Source organism: Phyllostomus hastatus, unplaced genomic scaffold, assembly GCF_019186645.2.
Source record: "Phyllostomus hastatus isolate PE091 unplaced genomic scaffold, TTU_PhHast_1.1 phas_contig_57, whole genome shotgun sequence".
NCBI lineage: Eukaryota > Metazoa > Chordata > Mammalia > Chiroptera > Phyllostomidae > Phyllostomus > Phyllostomus hastatus.
This window is the reverse complement of record NW_025333912.1, coordinates 3,191,759-3,210,119: the sequence shown is the minus strand read 5'-3', so window position 1 is coordinate 3,210,119 and position 18,361 is coordinate 3,191,759. Positions and strand designations below refer to the sequence as shown.

The 18,361-nt window shown below is 36.6% G+C and overlaps 1 protein-coding gene and 1 non-coding gene across 8 annotated transcripts in view; both read left to right on the top strand.

Moving 5' to 3' along the window:
- The window catches only part of ORC2 (origin recognition complex subunit 2), a 39,785-nt gene extending 21,647 nt beyond the window's left edge, over positions 1-18,138 (top strand). For 6 of the 7 annotated variants that reach the window (XM_045847672.1, XM_045847668.1, XM_045847669.1 and 3 more), the window contains 7 exons: positions 2,205-2,337; positions 3,145-3,241; positions 8,378-8,524; positions 9,111-9,282; positions 13,451-13,512; positions 14,305-14,423; positions 16,642-18,138. In XM_045847672.1, coding sequence (XP_045703628.1) covers positions 2,205-2,337; positions 3,145-3,241; positions 8,378-8,524; positions 9,111-9,282; positions 13,451-13,512; positions 14,305-14,423; positions 16,642-16,728 — 817 coding nt within the window. In that variant the 3' untranslated portion in view covers positions 16,729-18,138. The remainder of the gene's footprint in view (positions 1-2,204; positions 2,338-3,144; positions 3,242-8,377; positions 8,525-9,110; positions 9,283-13,450; positions 13,513-14,304; positions 14,424-16,641) is intronic. The other variant, XM_045847674.1, reaches the window with a different exon arrangement.
- Positions 14,030-14,162, top strand: LOC123824502. The gene has a single exon (XR_006786707.1). It is a non-coding gene; the product is annotated as a small nucleolar RNA SNORA5 (small nucleolar RNA).
- Positions 18,139-18,361: the final 223 nt, after the last annotated feature.

The window sequence follows — 18,361 nt, the reverse complement described above, 5'->3', positions numbered from 1 at the left end:
CATTTAATTTTCTTTTTGCAACAAATGATAAATATTTTTATTCATGTATAGAATTTGAAAACGTAGGTGTTCTTTTCAATTTTATGATGCACATGTAGAAATGTTATTATGTGGCTCTTAGATATTCTCATTTTCGAGAACTTTGTCTTTTCTAAGTTTAACACATGTGAAAGCCTTTTGTAAGATAAATAGCCTTTCTGAAAATTATAGGTTATTATTCATAAAAATATTTAAACATCTAATTTTTCAGGATATATCAGTTATATTTTAATCCAGTTCTTCATAGTAAAGTTCCTAAAATGAAAGAATATGTATTTCTATTTTAATCTCATTCTATATACATACTGTAGACCTTCAGAATTTGGTGAGATCTGTCCTTTGAACATTATTTTACTATTTCAAAATTATTTCTTACAATATTTTTTCAATTATATCATTTTTCAGATACCTCATGTTGAATTTTAAATTTTCATTAAAATAGCCCTGGCTGGTGTAGCTCAGTGGATTGAGCATGGGCTGCGAATCAAAGCATCGCAGGTTCGATTCCTAGTCAGAGCACATGCCTAGGTTGCAGGCCAGGTTCCCAGTGGGGGCATGTGAGAGGCAGCCACACATTGATTCTCTTTCTCTCTTCCTCCCTCCCTTCCCCTCTCTAAAAATAAATAAATAAAATCTTAAAAATTTTTTTCATTAAAATACCTAGAAAAATGATTAAAATAAAAAAAAACTATTTTTTAACTATAATTACTTTTATACTTGTGTTTAAAAGGACTTTAGTATAATGAGATTAATAAGAAGGCAGGACCACCAAGCAGTAGGAACATAGAAATTGCCACACTTTTCCCCAATTGATTATGGTGGTTTTTTGTTTTTGTTTTTCCAATAATAGGTCAAAGGGTTATAATAATAAGAAAGTGATTGTCTTCCCTGCTATGGCCTTAGCTCCTCTCAATAACTCTTTGTGGTTTATTATAAATTTCTAAAGCAGTTCTTCACTCTATTCCCATTCCCCAATCCATCAATTCTTCCTTCTTCCAGTATGTCAACTTTAATAACTTGATTTGCTTTGCTTCCTAGCTTGTACCTTATAGTCCACTACTTGCTAGCACTTTGAATTCCCTTACTACTTTTTTTTGCTGCTTCTATCTTGCTAATCTCTACCTTTGGGGTTATCTCTGTTCTGTTCTTCTATTTCTAGGATATCATGCATTGCTATAGAGCATCACATAAATACTGTTTCTGACTGACCTCCATACACAAACATGGAGTTGAACTTCAGTTTGACCTGTAGTGTGCCATATTCTGCATCATCTCATTTTCTGGGCCTCAGTTGCTTTTTGTATGTGAATAACTCACATAACTGTATCTCCAGCCCAGCCCAGCCCAGCCCAGATCTCACTCCCCAAGAGCAGACATGGATATCTGAATACTGGATGCCCTATAAATAACTTGGTGTACATAAAATTTACATTCCCACCCACACCTGCTGTCTCTCACAGTGAATGCCACCCCATGCATGGAAAGATGCCTATGCCAAAAATTGAGTTATTCTTCAGTATTCCCTTTCCCTTGCCTCCCACTTCTAACTACCTTCCAAATCCTATTGATTTGACTTATGAAGCTATTGATACCTTACATTTTTTTTCTTGACACCTAATTCAAGTCATTTTTGTCTCTCCTCCTTATTCATTCCTCCCACTCAGCCACTGTGATCTTTCTAAAAAGATCATGTTATTTTCCTACTTAAAACCTTTCCATTAAAAACTGACTAGGTACTAATAAATGCTCACAGTCCTTGGAATAAAATCTAATTGTTTTAGTTGACTTAACAAGACCTTTGTGACATGGCTCATTTTAATCTATCTTCCCAATTTAATCTGTCAATTAAAACTCTGCTTCAGCCTGTAAAATGTTTTAGTACCTTGTACCAACCATGTTGTCCTTTTACCTCCAGGCACCTGTCACTTAAACGTAATATGAGCTGGAGAGAAAGCTACTAAAATTGGAACTCTAAGCTCCAATTTCATACAGATAATAAAATTGTACTTTCACCTTGTATGAGTTAGGAATCAATATAGTTATTTAGCCTTCTCAGTTCTTCCTGTATTCTTCTATAAGCTTAAATTAAGGAAACTGGGTTAACTATAAAACTGGTGATAAGAGGTACTGAACTTTAATTTCATGAATGCCATCTTTCCTAACAGCCTGGGGTTCAACATTGTGCTTTACGGTTTGGGTTCTAAGAGAGATTTACTGGAACGGTTTCGAGCCACCATGCTGCAAGATTCCATTCATATTGTCATCAATGGTTTCTTTCCTGGAATCAGTGTGAAATCAGTAAGTTTCAAAAATATTAAAAGAAACATCTGTCAATTTATACCCCCATGTTAATGAGGATGCTACTTTTCATTTGCATGTATTCAATATTTGTTTCTAGCCTTCCTACTAGTAGGATTGCAGAATGCCTAAGTTCATGTGCTTGGGCTCAGAAGGTTCTAGCTCTGAATCCCCATCTTTGAATTTCCTGCTTTGTAACTGATACTGTATTAAATCTTAGGGAAAAGTTAGCTTTGTGTACTACACCAAATACCAACAGTACTTTTCTGAAGGACAGGATAATGGGGGACTTGCATAAATTTATTTTATAATGCTTTTATGTCACTTTGCTACTCTAAAAATAATAAAAATATAAGTAATACTTTCTAGTTTTATAACACATCTATAGATCATTTTTACTTCAGATGCTTGTATTTCTTCATCATTCGAAAATCAATATAAATCTTTTGGGTGCTGGATATTTCTTTCCAAAAGTGTTCTTAGTGTTAGTGTACCGTTTTCTTTGGTCTGTAGTTTTCTAATGTTTCTCATATTGTTGGGTTTTGTGGGGGGGATTTTTGTATCCCTCATATATTATCTTTGCATCTTTGCTGTTCCCTGTTTTATTTCTTTTAACCATAACTTATGTAAAAAAATATCAATATAGATATATTTAAGTACCAGAATTTTTAAAGTGATTTTTTCATATTTGGTTAGAAATCCACATTTATTTTTAATTTATAAAAAAGGGTTGATTTGCTGGTTGTATTTATCTTATATGATAGAATAAGTTATAATTGATGTACCTCTTGTGCTTTTATGATATAGATCCTGAATTCTATAACAGAAGAAGTCCTCGATCATACGGGTACTTTCCGCAGTGTGCTGGATCAGCTAGACTGGATAATAAACAAATTTAGAGAAGGTAACATGAAGTAGATGCCCTGGTTTTAGGGTGAAACTAAGCATACACTTCTACTTACTTTTGTATTAACGCATACAAAAATGAGGGTTATTTTAATAATGTCACTTTTCTCAGTACTGATTTAGATTGCTCTGAAATAATTTGTGTTTTCTTTTTATGTGAACTTCACCAGTTAACTAATAGGAAAGAACTATTCCTACTACCTTGAATTTGTACAACCAAAGCTTCTTATTTCAGAATAATTTTCAGGTTTTATTTGGCAGTTGTGAAATGCCTCCAGCTGATTGGTATACTTTGTCTGATATTTTTATATTTAATATTTTTATAAAACATTCTTATTCTGAGTAAATATCACTGCATTTCAATAATTTCATATACTAAAATCTGGAATAAAAAAACATTTTTTATTCTTTTGGTGTGAATGTTCTGGTTATATGAACATTTCAAAAAAATTAGAAATAAAGTTATTTAGGCTCTAACAATGTCATTTAGTCATTGTTTAAGAATTGAAGGCCCTGGCTGGTGTAGCTCAGTGGATTGAGCTCTGACTGCGAACCAAAGCATTGCAGGTTCGATTCCCAGTCAGGACACATGCCTGGGTTGCAGGCCACAGCCCCCAGCAACCGCACATTGATGTTTCTCTCTCTCTTTCTCCCTCCCTTCCCTCTCTAAAAATAAATAAATAAAATCTTTTTAAAAATACTTAAAAAAGAAGAATTGAAAGGAGTGCTTGATTATGCTTAACTCATCATATATGCCCATATACATATAGTATATGTATTATATATGCCATACATGCGATATATGGTATATTTGGTATATATGATATATATTTATAATCACATATAATTATATAATATAAATATAGCATATACTATTTATGTATAATTTATATGTTTACTTATGTATAATTTAAATACTATTGGCTGGTGGCTTCTAGAATTCAAGGAACCTTAGACTTTCAAAATGTGTCATCTCCCCTGTCACTATATTGTCTCTCTTGTTCTATTTCCAGTGTAAGAGGAATTTACTTATTCTCTCCAAAAGACTCATCCTCCAACATAACTGCCAAACGTCCCATTTCTTATCAACCCCTAAGAGACTTACGAATAGCTTTTAAAAATGTAGAGGACTTCTACCTTAAGAAAAAAATTTTACCTTATTGTGCTGCCCTTCCATGCTATTTTATTTGCCTGGTTCAGTATAATTTTAGGGTTTTTGAAGCCGTGTCCTGCCTTCTGCGTTTTATCTATTTCCTTAATTTCTTGCTCCTGTGTTACCTGAACTGTATGCTTGAAGATCACCTATAATTTCCTTCTTACTAAACATGTTGGCCTTGGCTCATCCTTTATCTTGATCTCTGCAGTATTTGGTGGTGTTGACAGTTTCATCCTCCAAATTTTTTTTTTTTTTTTTTTTTTAGTTTTTTTATCCTCACCCAAGGACATTTTTTCATTGCTTTTAGAGAGAGAGAAAGTGAGAGAAGGAGGAAGGTGGGGAGAGAGAGAGACATCGATGTGAGAGAGAAACATTGATTGGTTATTGTTAGCATGGTTGGTGACATGGGCTGTGAAAGAATTCACAAAGACAGAAAGGGTAGAGAGTAAAGTTTTTATTCACTCTCTAAGAATGGAGAGGGGGCATAGTGTGGAGAGATATACCAGCCCAAGTTCTGTTTTTGTTGTTTTTTTTAATAAATTTTATTCATTATGCTATTACAGGTGTCCCAGTTTTTCCCCCTTTGCCCCCGCTGTATCTGGGACCCCCATCCCCTCTGGCAAGACACCCCTCCTTAGTTCATGTCCAGCGGTCAGGCATATAAGTTTTTGGCTATTTCATTTCCTGTACTGTGCTTAACATCTGCCTGTCTCTTCTGTACTTACAACTTTATACTTCTTTTTTTTTTATAAATAAATCTTTTTTTTTAAACGATTTTATTTATTTATTTTTAGAGAGGGAAGGGAGGGAGAGAGAGAGAGAGAGAGAGAGAGAGAGAGAGAGAGAGAGAAACATCAATGTGTGGTTGCTGGGGGTTCTGGCCTGCAACCCAGGAATGTACCCTGGCTGGGAATCGAACCTGGGACACTTTGGTTCCCAGCCCGCGCTCAATCCACTGAGCTACGCCAGCCAGGGTCAACTTTATACTTCTTAATCCCTGCACCTTCCCCCTCATTTTCCCCTTCCCCTACCCAGCAGATAACCCTCCAAAGATCTCCATATCGATGATTCTGTTTCTGTTCTGCTTGTATGCTTACTTTGTATTGTTGGATTCAATTATTAATAGTTGTGAATTTATTGCCATTTTAATGTTCATAGTTTTGATCTTTTTCTAAATAAGTCCCTATAACATTTCATATAATGATGGCTTGGTGATGATGAACTCCTTTAGTTATACCTTGTCTGGGAAGCACTTTATCTACCCTTTGATTCTAAATGATAGCTTTACTCGAGTAATCTTGGTTGTAGGTCTGTGCTTTTCATCACTTTGAATACTTCTTGCCAGTCCCTTCTACCTATAAAGTTTGTTTTGAGAAATCAACACAGTCTTATGGGAACTTCTTTGCAGGTAACTCTCTGCTTTTCTCTTGCTCCTTTTAAGATTCTCTCGTTATCTTTAACCTTTGGAATTTTTTAAAGGTTTTATTTATTTATTTTTAGAGAGAGGGGAAGGGAGGGAGAAAGAGAGGAAGAGAAACATCAATGTGTGGTTGCCTCTCACGTGGCCCCCACTGGGGACCTGGCCCACAACCCAGGCACGTACCCTGACTGGGAATCAAACTGGTGACCTTTTGGTTTGCAGCCCATGCTCAGTCCACTGAGCTACACCAGTCAGGGCTAACCTGTGGCATTTTCATTATGATGTGTTTTTTGGGTCCATCTTGGGTCCATCTTGTTTGGGACTCTCTGTGCTTCCTGGAATTGTATGTCAATTTCCTTTACCAAATTAGGGAAGTTTCTTTCATTATTTTTTCAAATAAGTTTTCAGCTTCTTGTTCTTTCTCTTCCCCTTCCAGCACCCCTATGATTCGAATGTTGATTGTCCCAGAGGCTCTTTAGCCTATCCTTGTTTTTTGAATTCTTTTTTCTCCTTGCTGTTCTGATTGATAGTTTTTTTCTTCCTTATGTTCCAAATCATTGATTTGATTCTTGGCTTCACTCTACTGTTGGTTCCCTGTACATTTTTCTTTATTTCACTTAGTGTAACCTTCATTTCTGCCTGCGTCTTTTTTATGCTGTTGAATACCCGATGAGTTCTTTGAGCATCCTAATAACCATTGTTTTGAACTCTGCATCTGATAGGTTGGTTATCTACATTTTGCTTAGTTCTTTTTCCAGAGTTCTGTTATTTCTTTTGGGCCATATTTCTTATTTTATTTTATTTTATTTTAATTTTATTTTATTTTAATTTTAATTTAATTTTATTTATTTTAATTTTATAGGAGGGGAAGGGAAGGAGAGAGGGAGAGAAACATCAATGTGTGGTTGTGTCTCACACATCCCCTACAGGGGATCTGGCTCACAACCCAGGCATGTGTCTTGACTGGGAATGGAACCAGCAATCTTTTGGTTTGCAGGTCCGCGCTCAATCCACTGAGCTACACCAGCCAGGTGGGCCATATTTCTTTGTCTCCTTGTTTCAGCAGCCTCCCTGTGTTTGTTTCTGTGTATTAAGTAGAGCTGCTTTGACTCCCTGTCTTAATAGCATGGCCTATTGTAGAAAAGCACACTGGCTAGTTGGATGGTGTGGAGCCTTAGGTAATCACCAGAATGGGGCAACCTGTGTGAACCAGGTTGATGGGGTCTCAGATACGGTGTCGCCTCTCTATGGCTCTGTGTGGGAGAGTGCTCAGAAAGGGTCTCTGCTGCTGCCTGGGCTCTTGAGTTTTGTTCTAGAGGAAGCTGTCTCCTGGCACTTGGCCTGATGCAGGACACTTGAATTTCTCCCTGTATGCCAGTGGTGCCCTTCTAGCTGCTGCCCTGGTGGTAAAGTAAAGCTCAAATGGAGTGAGTCTGAGTGAGTCCCAAGTTCATTGTGGGCCTTTTAAGAGGAGACTCCTGAGAATCCTGCAGTTTCTTCTGTCACCCCAACCCCCACTGGTTTTTATAGCCAGAAGTTGTGGGGACTTATCTTCTTGGCACTGAAACCCTGGCTGGGTGGTCTGGTGTGGGGCTTGGATCCCTGGCTCCTGAGGTATCTCTTCACCCATTCTGTGTCTCCACGCCTCCATCCTTCCTCCCTGTCTGGATGAATGTGACTTCCTTAATTCCTTGGTTGTTGAACTTCCATGCAACTTGATATTCTGACGATTCTGGGTGATACTTGTTTTGTAGTCTGGTTGTAATTTTGCTGTGGTTGTGCAAGGTGAGCTGTGTTTACCTATGCCATATCTTGACTAAAGGTCACTGTTCTCACTTTCCTGATTCCTTAAATAATGTCCTAAGCCCTTCTCTTCCCATTTTTTTTGTCTCTTTTGGCTTTTGTGATAATAAGAGTTTTCTAAATTAACTCTTGATTTTTAATGAGAATACTCTGTCTCTTTCTGTGTGTTTCCCTTCCACTTCCACATTGCAATTCAACATGCACAGATTCACCTCCAATCCAATGTGCATCTTAAAAAAAAAAAGATTTTCTTTATTTCTTTTTAGAGAGAGGGGAAGAGAAAAAGAGGGAGAGAAACATCAATGCACAAGATACATTGATTGGTCACCTCTCACACGCCCCCAACTGGGGACCTGGTCTGTATCCCAGGCATGTGCCCTGACCAGAAATGAACCAGCAACCTCTTGGTTCACAGGCTGGTGCTCAGTCCACTGAGCCATACTGGCTAGGGCATCTTGCGTTATTTCCTACGTCTTATTGCAACTGCTTTCTTTGTGGTCTGATTCAAGTGCTAACCATTCCAGTGAAGTCTCTAATCCTTCTAGTCCCTATTGATTTTGGATAAATTTTATTTTTGAAGGCTTTAATAATGTCTTGCCTATTTTATGAATAACTGACATATCTTCTCAAATAAATTGCCTATGCCTATGCAATAGTTACTTTGTCCTGTCATATATTCTTTAATCCATATTGTATGTGGTAGGGAATTCACAAATACTCATTGAAAATGATAATTGAATTCTTCTTACTTTTAGATTCTTCTTTAGAACTCTTCCTTCTCATCCACAATTTGGATAGCCAAATGTTGAGAGGAGACAAAAGCCAGCAAATTATTGGACAGTTGTCATCTTTACGTAACATATACCTTATAGCATCTATTGATCACCTCAATGCTCCTCTTAGTAAGTTAAATATCACTGTTTTTCTTTCCTGAGAGAGCAGTCTTAGAAAATTTTCCTAATGTTGTCATAACATTTTTACCTTTTTTTTAGTACAGTTTTAGTTCTTTTGTTGCATCTTTAAAGATACAGGTTTCCAAAAATCTAGGTGTCTTCAATATGATTTAGAACATTATTGGAAATAAAAATTCAGGTTCTAAAGGAGGTGTTTTACAACTAAAGCTTCATGGAAGAGAGAAGACCCAACTATTATTTTGGTCTTTTCCTGTTCTTTGTGGTATTGCAACATTTGTTTTATGCAATTTAATTCAGAGACTTATTGAACAAAATGTTAAATTATTAAAAAGAATGCCTTGGTAGTGCTAATATATTTTAATTTGTATTTAATATACCAAGGAAGATTAGATGTTGATTGACAATGAAATTAGATTGTCAGGTACTGATTTGGATGGGGAAAATGGCAAAAATGGAAGTTTTCAAGATTTGGTTTTCACTTAATGCTTTCTTATTCTTTCCTAGAGTGGAATTTAGTAACATGACAATATGAAAATAATTAGTAATTTTCTATTTCTTTGATCATGTGCTCTAGTGTGGGATCATGTAAAGCAGAGTCTTTATAACTGGCTCTGGTATGAAACTACTACATACAGTCCTTATACTGAAGAAACCTCCTATGAGAATTCTCTCCTGGTTAAACAGTCTGGATCACTGACACTTAGTTCCCTGACTCATGTCTTACGAAGCCTTACCCCTAATGCAAGGTAAGAATGAAAACTATTGTTTCTTTTTTTAAAAAAAACTATACATTTAAAGACATGTACTATTATGTTTAATGGCAATACTAAAGTTCCTGCTTAGTCTGAAGGATTAAGAGAATAGTAGTCATAATAGTTGCTAGTACTGGATTGTGTAACAGTCAGACTGCTCAGTAGTAGTCATCTGGCAAATTGCCCAGTAATAAGCAGGAGTTGCAACATTTTTTTTCATAATAGATTTTTTTGTATTCTGAATAAGAGCATGTTAGCAGTCATTGTGGAAGAATTTTGATGGACTTTACCTAAATTTGATGGTTATTTTTAATGATACATGAATATTATGGTTCAAACACAGGTTCCTTTACATGAAATAGTTAATTTGATTTTCATAACTGCCACTCTCAGGTAGATATTAGTAAAGGGCACAGAGATTTTGATTGAAATCCTCCTGGCTCTAAAGCTCATGCTTTTAAATACCTTTGTGTGGTGTCTCCAGTGAAGTAATTTCAGCAGCCTAACCAAGAGGTGTATCTGAGTTTATACAATCTAAGAAAAGCTGGATATAGCACAAGCCAGCAAAAAAAAATAAATTGTAAGAAAATTAACCTGTTGAAAGAGGCTTTTAGTAGCAACCTACCCCCCAAAGCATAGAATCCTAGAACTATTTTTAAGCAAATGTTGAGAATAAAGATTTGAATAAATATTATGTTCTTAGATGAGTGGAACAACTGTTATAAAGGTAGCAATTCCTTTCAAGTTAGAAATGTATTAGATCTATAAATTAATCAAATTTTAAGTGATTTCTGTGCTTGGAATTAAAATACAAACATCTTTAGGAATAAGCAGGTGAGACTAGCTAAGCAGGTGAGACTAACAAAGTCTTTTTTTTTCTTTAAAGTGTAATGAGGGAAGTTACAGAATAGTCCCATATATGTAGATTACAGCATAGGTAATACAGTCATTAATATTGTGATAACTTTGTATGGGGCCATGTGGGTACTTGAAGCAGGGGAAGGCCACTCTGTAACACGCCTGATTTTCTAACCACTTCACTACACATCTGAAACTAATACAGAATAATACTGAATGTAACTGAAAAATTAAAAAAAATTTTTTTGAAGAGCAATAAAGGGACACTTGTATACAAGATGGCACAATACTTTCACACTTTAATTCATCTCCTCTTGGGCCAAACACGCTGCATAATAGATTAAATATAAAATAACAAAAATAAAAGATACAGCCTCACTCTGAAATATGAACATCTCCTTTAGGATGGTCAAAAGTAAGTAGGTTTACAGTTGTGAGTATGCTTAACAAAGTTTATTGTATTATTGTTAGGTAGCAGCTAAGAATGAGTGGCCGGAGAGGAAATAAAGCAGGGCCCCCGCTATTACAATCTAATAAAGAACGTAAAACAGGAGGCTAGAAACAAAAGGGAGTCACGTCTCACCTGCTGACCCAGGAGTCCTGAGCTCCGTCTCATAAGATTGCCAGGTGTCCCAAACATCACAAGCAAAACTATGATAGTGCAGGAGGTGGGGAGCCCTTGAAATTCTGTGTGTATCATCTCCACTGGCTGGGAAAGAAAGCCTTTGTAATTGTCCCAAGGCAATTTGCTTAAAAATAGTTCTAGGATTCTATGCTTTGGGGGGTAGGTTGCTACTAAAAGCCTCTTTCAACAGGTTAATTTTCTTACTGTTATTTATTTATTTATTTATTTATGCTGGCTTATGCTATATCCAGCTTTTCTTAGATTGTATAAACTCAGATATACCTCTTGGTCTGGAAGGGAGAAGAGGAGGGGGGACCTAGAAACTGGCTAAAGTATATAACCCCTGAGTCCCAGTAGTTGGCACACTCAGATCAGATAGGTGCCCACTTGTAGCCTGGGGCTGAAGTGTGTAGATAACAAACTTACTAACAACTTTATTTTCTCTGTCTGTGGGACATTCAGATTAGCCGGGTACCTGCTTACAACTTTATGCTCATATATGTTTCCTAAATATACTTGCTATCTTATTTCCACTGTACATGTTTCTCTCACCTGAATTCTCTCTTGTGAACAAGATAAGAACCAAGTACAGGTAGCCCCTGACTCGGGTCTCCTTGGTAACATTATTATGTATTAATTATTATATTATTTTCCATAGAAACCACTCTAAACCTCCTTTTGCCCACTCCTGTGTATATGTGTGTGCACACACACACATAAATAAAAATTTTAAATATAGGTGGATATGAAAAATTCCTAATTTAGAATAGTACTGATCCTAGGAAAGAAGGAAGGGAAATAGATAGGAGACTGGGGTATACAGGAACTTTGAATAGATCTTAGGGGGGGTTTTTTTGTTTTTTTTTGCTAGCAATTTCTTGTCCATTTATTTGTTTTCTTTGCTTTTTAAAAACTTTTTGTTTTGAAATAATTACAGATTTACGGAGGCTGCAAAGAAATGTACAGGGAAGTCCCAGCACCTCTTTCCCAACTGGCCCTCAGGCTGACATGTCACACCAAAGTGTAGTATTAAAACCATGAAACTGACGTTGGCCTGATCCATAGAGCTTGTTTAGATTTCACCACTGATGCATGCTCTCATTTGTGTTTGAGTGGGTGTGCATGCGTGTGTGTTTACTTCCGCAGTTTTATCATGGGTAGCTTTTGACAACTACAACCAGGATCAAGATACTCAACTGTATCATCACAAGTCTCCTTTTATGTTAACCCTCAATGCCAATGAATACTGTTATTTATAAAGCTGTTTTTATTTCCTTGAAATAAGATTAGCATTGTGTTAATACTGAAATAGGTATTAAATGGGTATCTACTCAAATTTTTGATGGAATTAGGAACAGAAAAATCTCTATTCAATTTTACTGTTAGGCTTAGTGCTCATGGACTACTTGCAAGTTGCTATGTATGAAGTTGGGGATCTGTGCAATATAAATACAAGAATAAATACACTACACTAAAGCAAATATTTTTTAATTGGCATACTTAAATATGTGCAAGCCTTCGACACTTTTTTAAAAATATATTTAAACTACTATGAAATTTTGGTTCATTCTGCAAACTCCAGTATCATTTAGTCTTTACTTTGTATGAATGTGAATGATCAAAAATCTTAACCAAATGTAGCTGTGGAGTTAGTGGCAGTACTGTTGACCCTTGAACAACAGGGGTTTGAACCGCACAGGTCCACGGAGTGAGTCTGCACACTCAGACGTTTTTCAATAAATATATAGTAAGCCCTCTGTATCCCCTTGTTTCGCATCCATGGATTCATCAACTGCAGATCAAAAACAGTATTTTTAGTTCATGGTTGGGAATCTGCAGATGCAGAGGACCAACTCTATGGGGTTCTTCCCCATTTCATATGAGGGCACTGAGCATCCTTGGAGTGTGGTATCCGCAGGGCGTCCTGGAGCCAGTCCCCTGGGGATACTGACGGACAACGGCTACTCAAAAGTTATACGTGGATTTTCAACTGCTTGGGTGGTTGGTGCCCCTAATGCCCCCATTATTGTTCCAGGGTCAACTTATAAATTATAAAGTGGTCATTTAGATAATCCAAAATATGCTTATAGTAATTATTTTGTAGATTCTCACAAAAATGAAAACAGAGGTCTAACATTTTTGCTCTACCAAGGACTCCTGGGAATCTTAGTTTGTATAGCACTGCTTCTAACACCATAATTCCACTTGGTCCACTCTCCTACAGGAATAACTCAAAATCAGTGAAAAAGTGAGGTGTAAAATAGCATATATACCATGTATAAATGCATGAATTTATGTATTTTCATCCTACCTCATTCTACAGGTTTCTAAGGTTTTAGGAAGCAGCATACACAAATATCTCCACATCAAATGCTAGTGGTTATTTTAGGGCTATGGAATTGATATTTTCCTCATTAGATTTTATTATATATTCCAAGTTTTCTACAGTGGACTAACCTATTGACTTAAAAAAATAGTCTTAGATTTTCCTTAAAAGGAAGTAAAGAAGCTTTTCCTTTTTATACAGGCCAGTATATGATGTCCCTTGGAGAAAGGAACAGAAGTTAATATAGACAAGCCAAGTGTTTCACGTTCTCTTCATGTATTTTACTACCAGCTGTTATCTTTTGATAATATTTTGTATTTTAATTCCTGTTTGTTTTTTGTTTTTTTCCTTAGGGGGATTTTCAGGCTGCTAATAAAGCATCAGCTGGGTAGCCAGGATAACCCTTCTTACCTTGGTATCCAATATTTATGATATTAAATTGTGTGACTTTTGTTTCACCCCATAAATTCCTTTTTCTGGAATCTAATAATAGCACTGCAGCTTTTCACTGCAGTGAATGGTTTGCTCTGTGATCAGTGTGTGTGCCAATAGCAAATGTTCAAACAGCCCTACAGATGCACTGCTGAGCAGGCTGCTTGTTGATGTGAATTGAAAGGCAGCCCCAGCTTGCTTTTTAAATTTCTTATGCTAATTATGGATATATGTCTAACAATTACTATTTCCTAGATTGGGCATCTTAGCAGATTTTCCTCTCTTTGAGTAAAAATAATGTAAACATTTTAATAATTGTTCAGCTCTCATGGCTTACCAGTTCCCTTTTTAAAAGTCAGTTTTATTTAAAACTGCCCATAGGGTTATGTAATAACTTGATCACAGTTGACTATTTTCAACCAATCAGTTTTGTTTAAAAAATATAAGCCACAGTATTCTTTAGTTTTGCTTTTTCCAGAGGACTTTAAAAAAAAATCAGCTGCAGCCGAGTCAAATTCGGGGCCTGCCGCACCTGTGGCAGGCCCCGGCTCCGCAGGCTGCCACAGAAGCAGTGTGACTCATGGGCCCTGATCCCCTGCTGGGCCTCAGGGATAAATTTAGTCACAGACACCAAAAAAAACAAAAAAACAATACTTAGTCATTGCTTTGAAATACTGTGGCCACAGCACTCTTCTGTGTGCTTTGGTATGGGTATCCATATGCAGGTCATGTCTTAAATGCTGACTTCTGTTCAAATCTCCTTTTGAACCTTTAGGACTTTCTTTTCAAGATTTCTACCAGCAGTGTCGGGAGGCATTCCTTGTCAATAGTGATCTGACACTTCGGGCCCAGTTAACTGAATTTAGGGACCACAAGCTTATAAGAACCAAGAAGGTGAGACTTTGCTACTATGGCACTGTATTCCAGGACTAGCATATCTTGGACAAGCAAGCCTTTGACTGAGATCTGATTATGAAACTGAGGTTCTGTGATGGATCACAAGGGTCCATTCAGGCAGTGTGCCATTTGAGTTCTGTAGAAAGTTGGTTTTAGAGCAAAGCACAAAACCTAAGAGTTCTAGGTCTAGAGTAACAGGTCATTAGAAATATATTATGAGTCAGATCATTCTATTTCCTGCTCCCTCTCTTTATTCTACCCCATTCATTAATCTGGTCTAGTTTTATTGGATACTAACCATATATTTTATATTGCACTAAATATTAGGATATAGTAGTAAGAAAAAAAAACCCGTTTCTCATAGAACTTTAATTCTAGTGGAGATGGATGTGTTCAGTAATCTGACACATGTATAGTTTTATTGTGGTAAGCCCTATGATCAGAAGGTACATGGTTCTGAAAGAGCATATTAAAACAGTTGGATTCAACCCAATTGTGGATATCAGAAGCCCTGAGCTGAGATCTAAAGGCAGACTAAGTTAAAACTAGTCCGACAGGGAAGAGAAGAGCATTCTAGGCAGGAACAGCATGAAAAGAGACCCTGGAAAAAAGGGTGGCCAGCATAGCATAAAATAATCCTGAGAAAGTAGTAATCTAAGGACTAGACCATGTATGATTTTTGGGCCAGGGAAAAGATTTTAATCTTTATTCAACGGTGATGGGAAGACATTAAAAAAATGTTCTGACTCTGGCATCAGAGTGGAATGGGGAGTACCAGGACCAGCAAGGGCGGTGTCAGTGGTCTGGGCGAGATGATGGTAACTTGGACTAGGGTGAAGGGAAAAAAGTGGTTGGATTCAAGGTATACTTAGGAGGCACAATTGACAAGAACTGATGATAGATTGGATATTGGAGCCAAGGGAAAGTATCAAGAGTAATTCCTGGTTTCTGGCGTCCATAACCAGAGAGATGGTGGACTCATTAGATGAGAAACAGGAAGGCAACATTTTAGGGGAAACGCATCATGAGCTCATGATCTTGGTTTGTTTGGACTTAATTATGTTTGAGGTTCCTTCGAGATTTCCAGGTGGAGATGTCAACTAGAGAATTGGATTCCTGGGACAAGAAACCAGAAGAAAGATCTGGGCTACACATACAAGATTATGATTCCCGTGTATTTAGGTTGTGACTGAAACCAGGCACTGGTGCGGCTACCCAGAGAGAAGACATAGTGAGATTAGAGGGCCAGGAACTAGTCTAGAAGTATGACATTTAATGGCCAAGTAAAAGATAACCCTGCAAGCTGAGAGAAACAGCCAGAGTCAGGAAGAAATCCAGGGTATGATATTACAAAAGCCAAGAAAAGCATGTTTTAAGAAAAAAAGAATGGTTAGCAGTGTCAGGTGCTGCTGAGATGACAAAAGAGGACTAAAAATACCTATTGGATTTATGGAATTCCTTGGTGATAAGCCAGTGATTTTCAATGGATGCCATATCTGACTCCTTAGTCAGCGGCATGGCCTTTTTTCCCTTAGGTAGCCAAAAAAGTGACAACTGCCAACACGGCAATAGCCATCAGGTGTGAATGATTCAAAATTATACCCATTTTTTGGTCAGATCAGCAAAAAATATGGTTTTTGGTGTGCAGCAGAACTTTAGTAATTAGTTTATGTGTGCCATGAGATAAATGAAAATCACTGGTCTGAGCAAAAGCTCACTCGGGGATATGAAAATGGTGGCAGTAGCTAGGCCAGACTGGGTTGAGGGAAGAGTGAGGAGATGGAGACTGTCGGCTACTCTTCTGGAAAGCTGCAGAGGTTGAGTGATAACTGGGAAAGAATGAGGAGTCTAGTGAGGGTTACTTAAAAATAGGAGATACCTAAATATATTTTTAAAACCAGTGGGAAAGTTTCAGTTGAAAGCGGAATAAAAGAACAGAAATCAACAGCCTAAGATCTAGAAAGAGCAGGAGGATGAAGAAAATACCCCTTTATTTACCCCCTAGTCTTTTCTACTATGAAGTGGCTTAACCATAAATGTCGTATATTTAAATGGATATATGTCTGTGTGCTCTTTTCCCTTAAATTTTATACATATATATGTACATATATATATATATAGAGAGAGAGAGAGAGTCCATTTTTTTAACCTACAATAGGATTCAAATTTATCTCTTACAGATGACTAACATCCAGGGTATTCTTATATCTTTTAGGGAACTGATGGAGTGGAATATTTATTAATTCCTATCGACAATGGAACATTGACTGATTTCCTGGAAAAGGAAGAGGAGGAGTCTTGAAGCTGTCCTTTATTTTTGAATAGTCTGTGGAAAGGTTGTTACACTCCAGCTGCCACTCCTATAGTCTAAAGTGTTGTGTTTACTTCCAACATCAGACTTTTCCCAGCATGTAAGATTTAAAATTGGGAGAGGGGAATGTCTTGAATTAGAACCTTGCTTAGCCTGGCTGGTGTACCATCTCTAGTACTATGCTATCAGTGGTCCTCAAATTGGAGAAAATGTGCCTTTCATTCGTTACCTCTCTGGAGATTCTTGCTGGAATGGACAGTGTGCTCAGGGACTCTTTGGAACTGGATGTTTTTGAATTCTTTTATACTAGAGATGATATTACTCCTAGTTTTTTGAGGGCCTTTTAACACTCTTGGAGCTGATTGTTTGCAAATGTGCTTGTTCCAGAGTGCGGAAGTACAAAGACATTGGCATCACAGAAATTGCTTTATTTGTTGTTCTTGTGTTGGAACTGACTGGTGAAATGGAGAAGGCAGATCATTTCTGTTTCTGAAATGCCTTAACAAAAGGTGTAAAATTGGGGAAAAGTAGGTGATCCCACTTTCTCCTTTTGGATTTAGGCTGTGTACCGGGGTAGGGGAGGGGACATGACACTGTTCAGCTGGGATAATGGGAAAAACACATATATAAATAGGGCGTATACCCAGCCTAGACAGCACATGAAAAATAATAAAACATGATATTCAGACAGTTAATGTGCCATCACCTTGATACATGTGAGAAACCAGGCTAGAGAAATACATTTCTGAATTACATTTAATCATTATTTTCAACAGAAAATAAAAATTTAATTATTGTATATTGACATTTTTCTTGTCTTGAATAACATGCAGGTAAGTAGCATATTAATGGCTGGCTTTAAATTAACCCTGATTTCTCTATCAAGTACACCTAAAACTCTAAGACTTTTTAAATCATTTCTTTGTACCATGTAACTAATCAATTTTATGTTAAATTTGTATATTAAAGGTTTAATCTTAAATACATTAATCAAAATATTTAAGAATTTTGTACATGAGTAACTCTGAAATATTTTAAATTGTACCAAAGTCTTTTCAATGAAAAGCAGTTTCTTTCCTATTCCTGATCCAGTTCCATAGGCAATTATTGATAGTTTGATCTTCCAGAAGTAGTCTATGCACATGTAAGGGTTGCTGACTATATTTTTTCCTTTGAAAAATAGAAATGCTAGCATATAGTTGCTGGTTTGCACCTTTTTTTGTGCTTAATAAATCTAGTTTATAAATAACACTTATAAAAAGTATACAAAATCTTTAATGACTTAATGTGCAAACTTTACATTTGCCCTTAAATATCTACTAATTTATTTTTGTGCCTATACTTTTTGCAAGCAGTATGTGTCCAGTCTTTACTATTAATAAAAAGCCAATTTGGGTGGAATCTCTCATTTATAGTATTTATTAAAAACATCTTGAAATTCCTCAAAAACGTTAAGTGTGTCTTACAAATCTGATGGTTTTGGTAGAATTACATGCTCTTCATTACTTTTTTCAGCATCAGTGTGCCTTAAGCTCTATCAGAGTTTGACTACGAAGGCTCCAATTTTTTAAAATATATTTTATTGATTATGCTATTACAGTTGTCCCATTTTCCCCCCTTCACT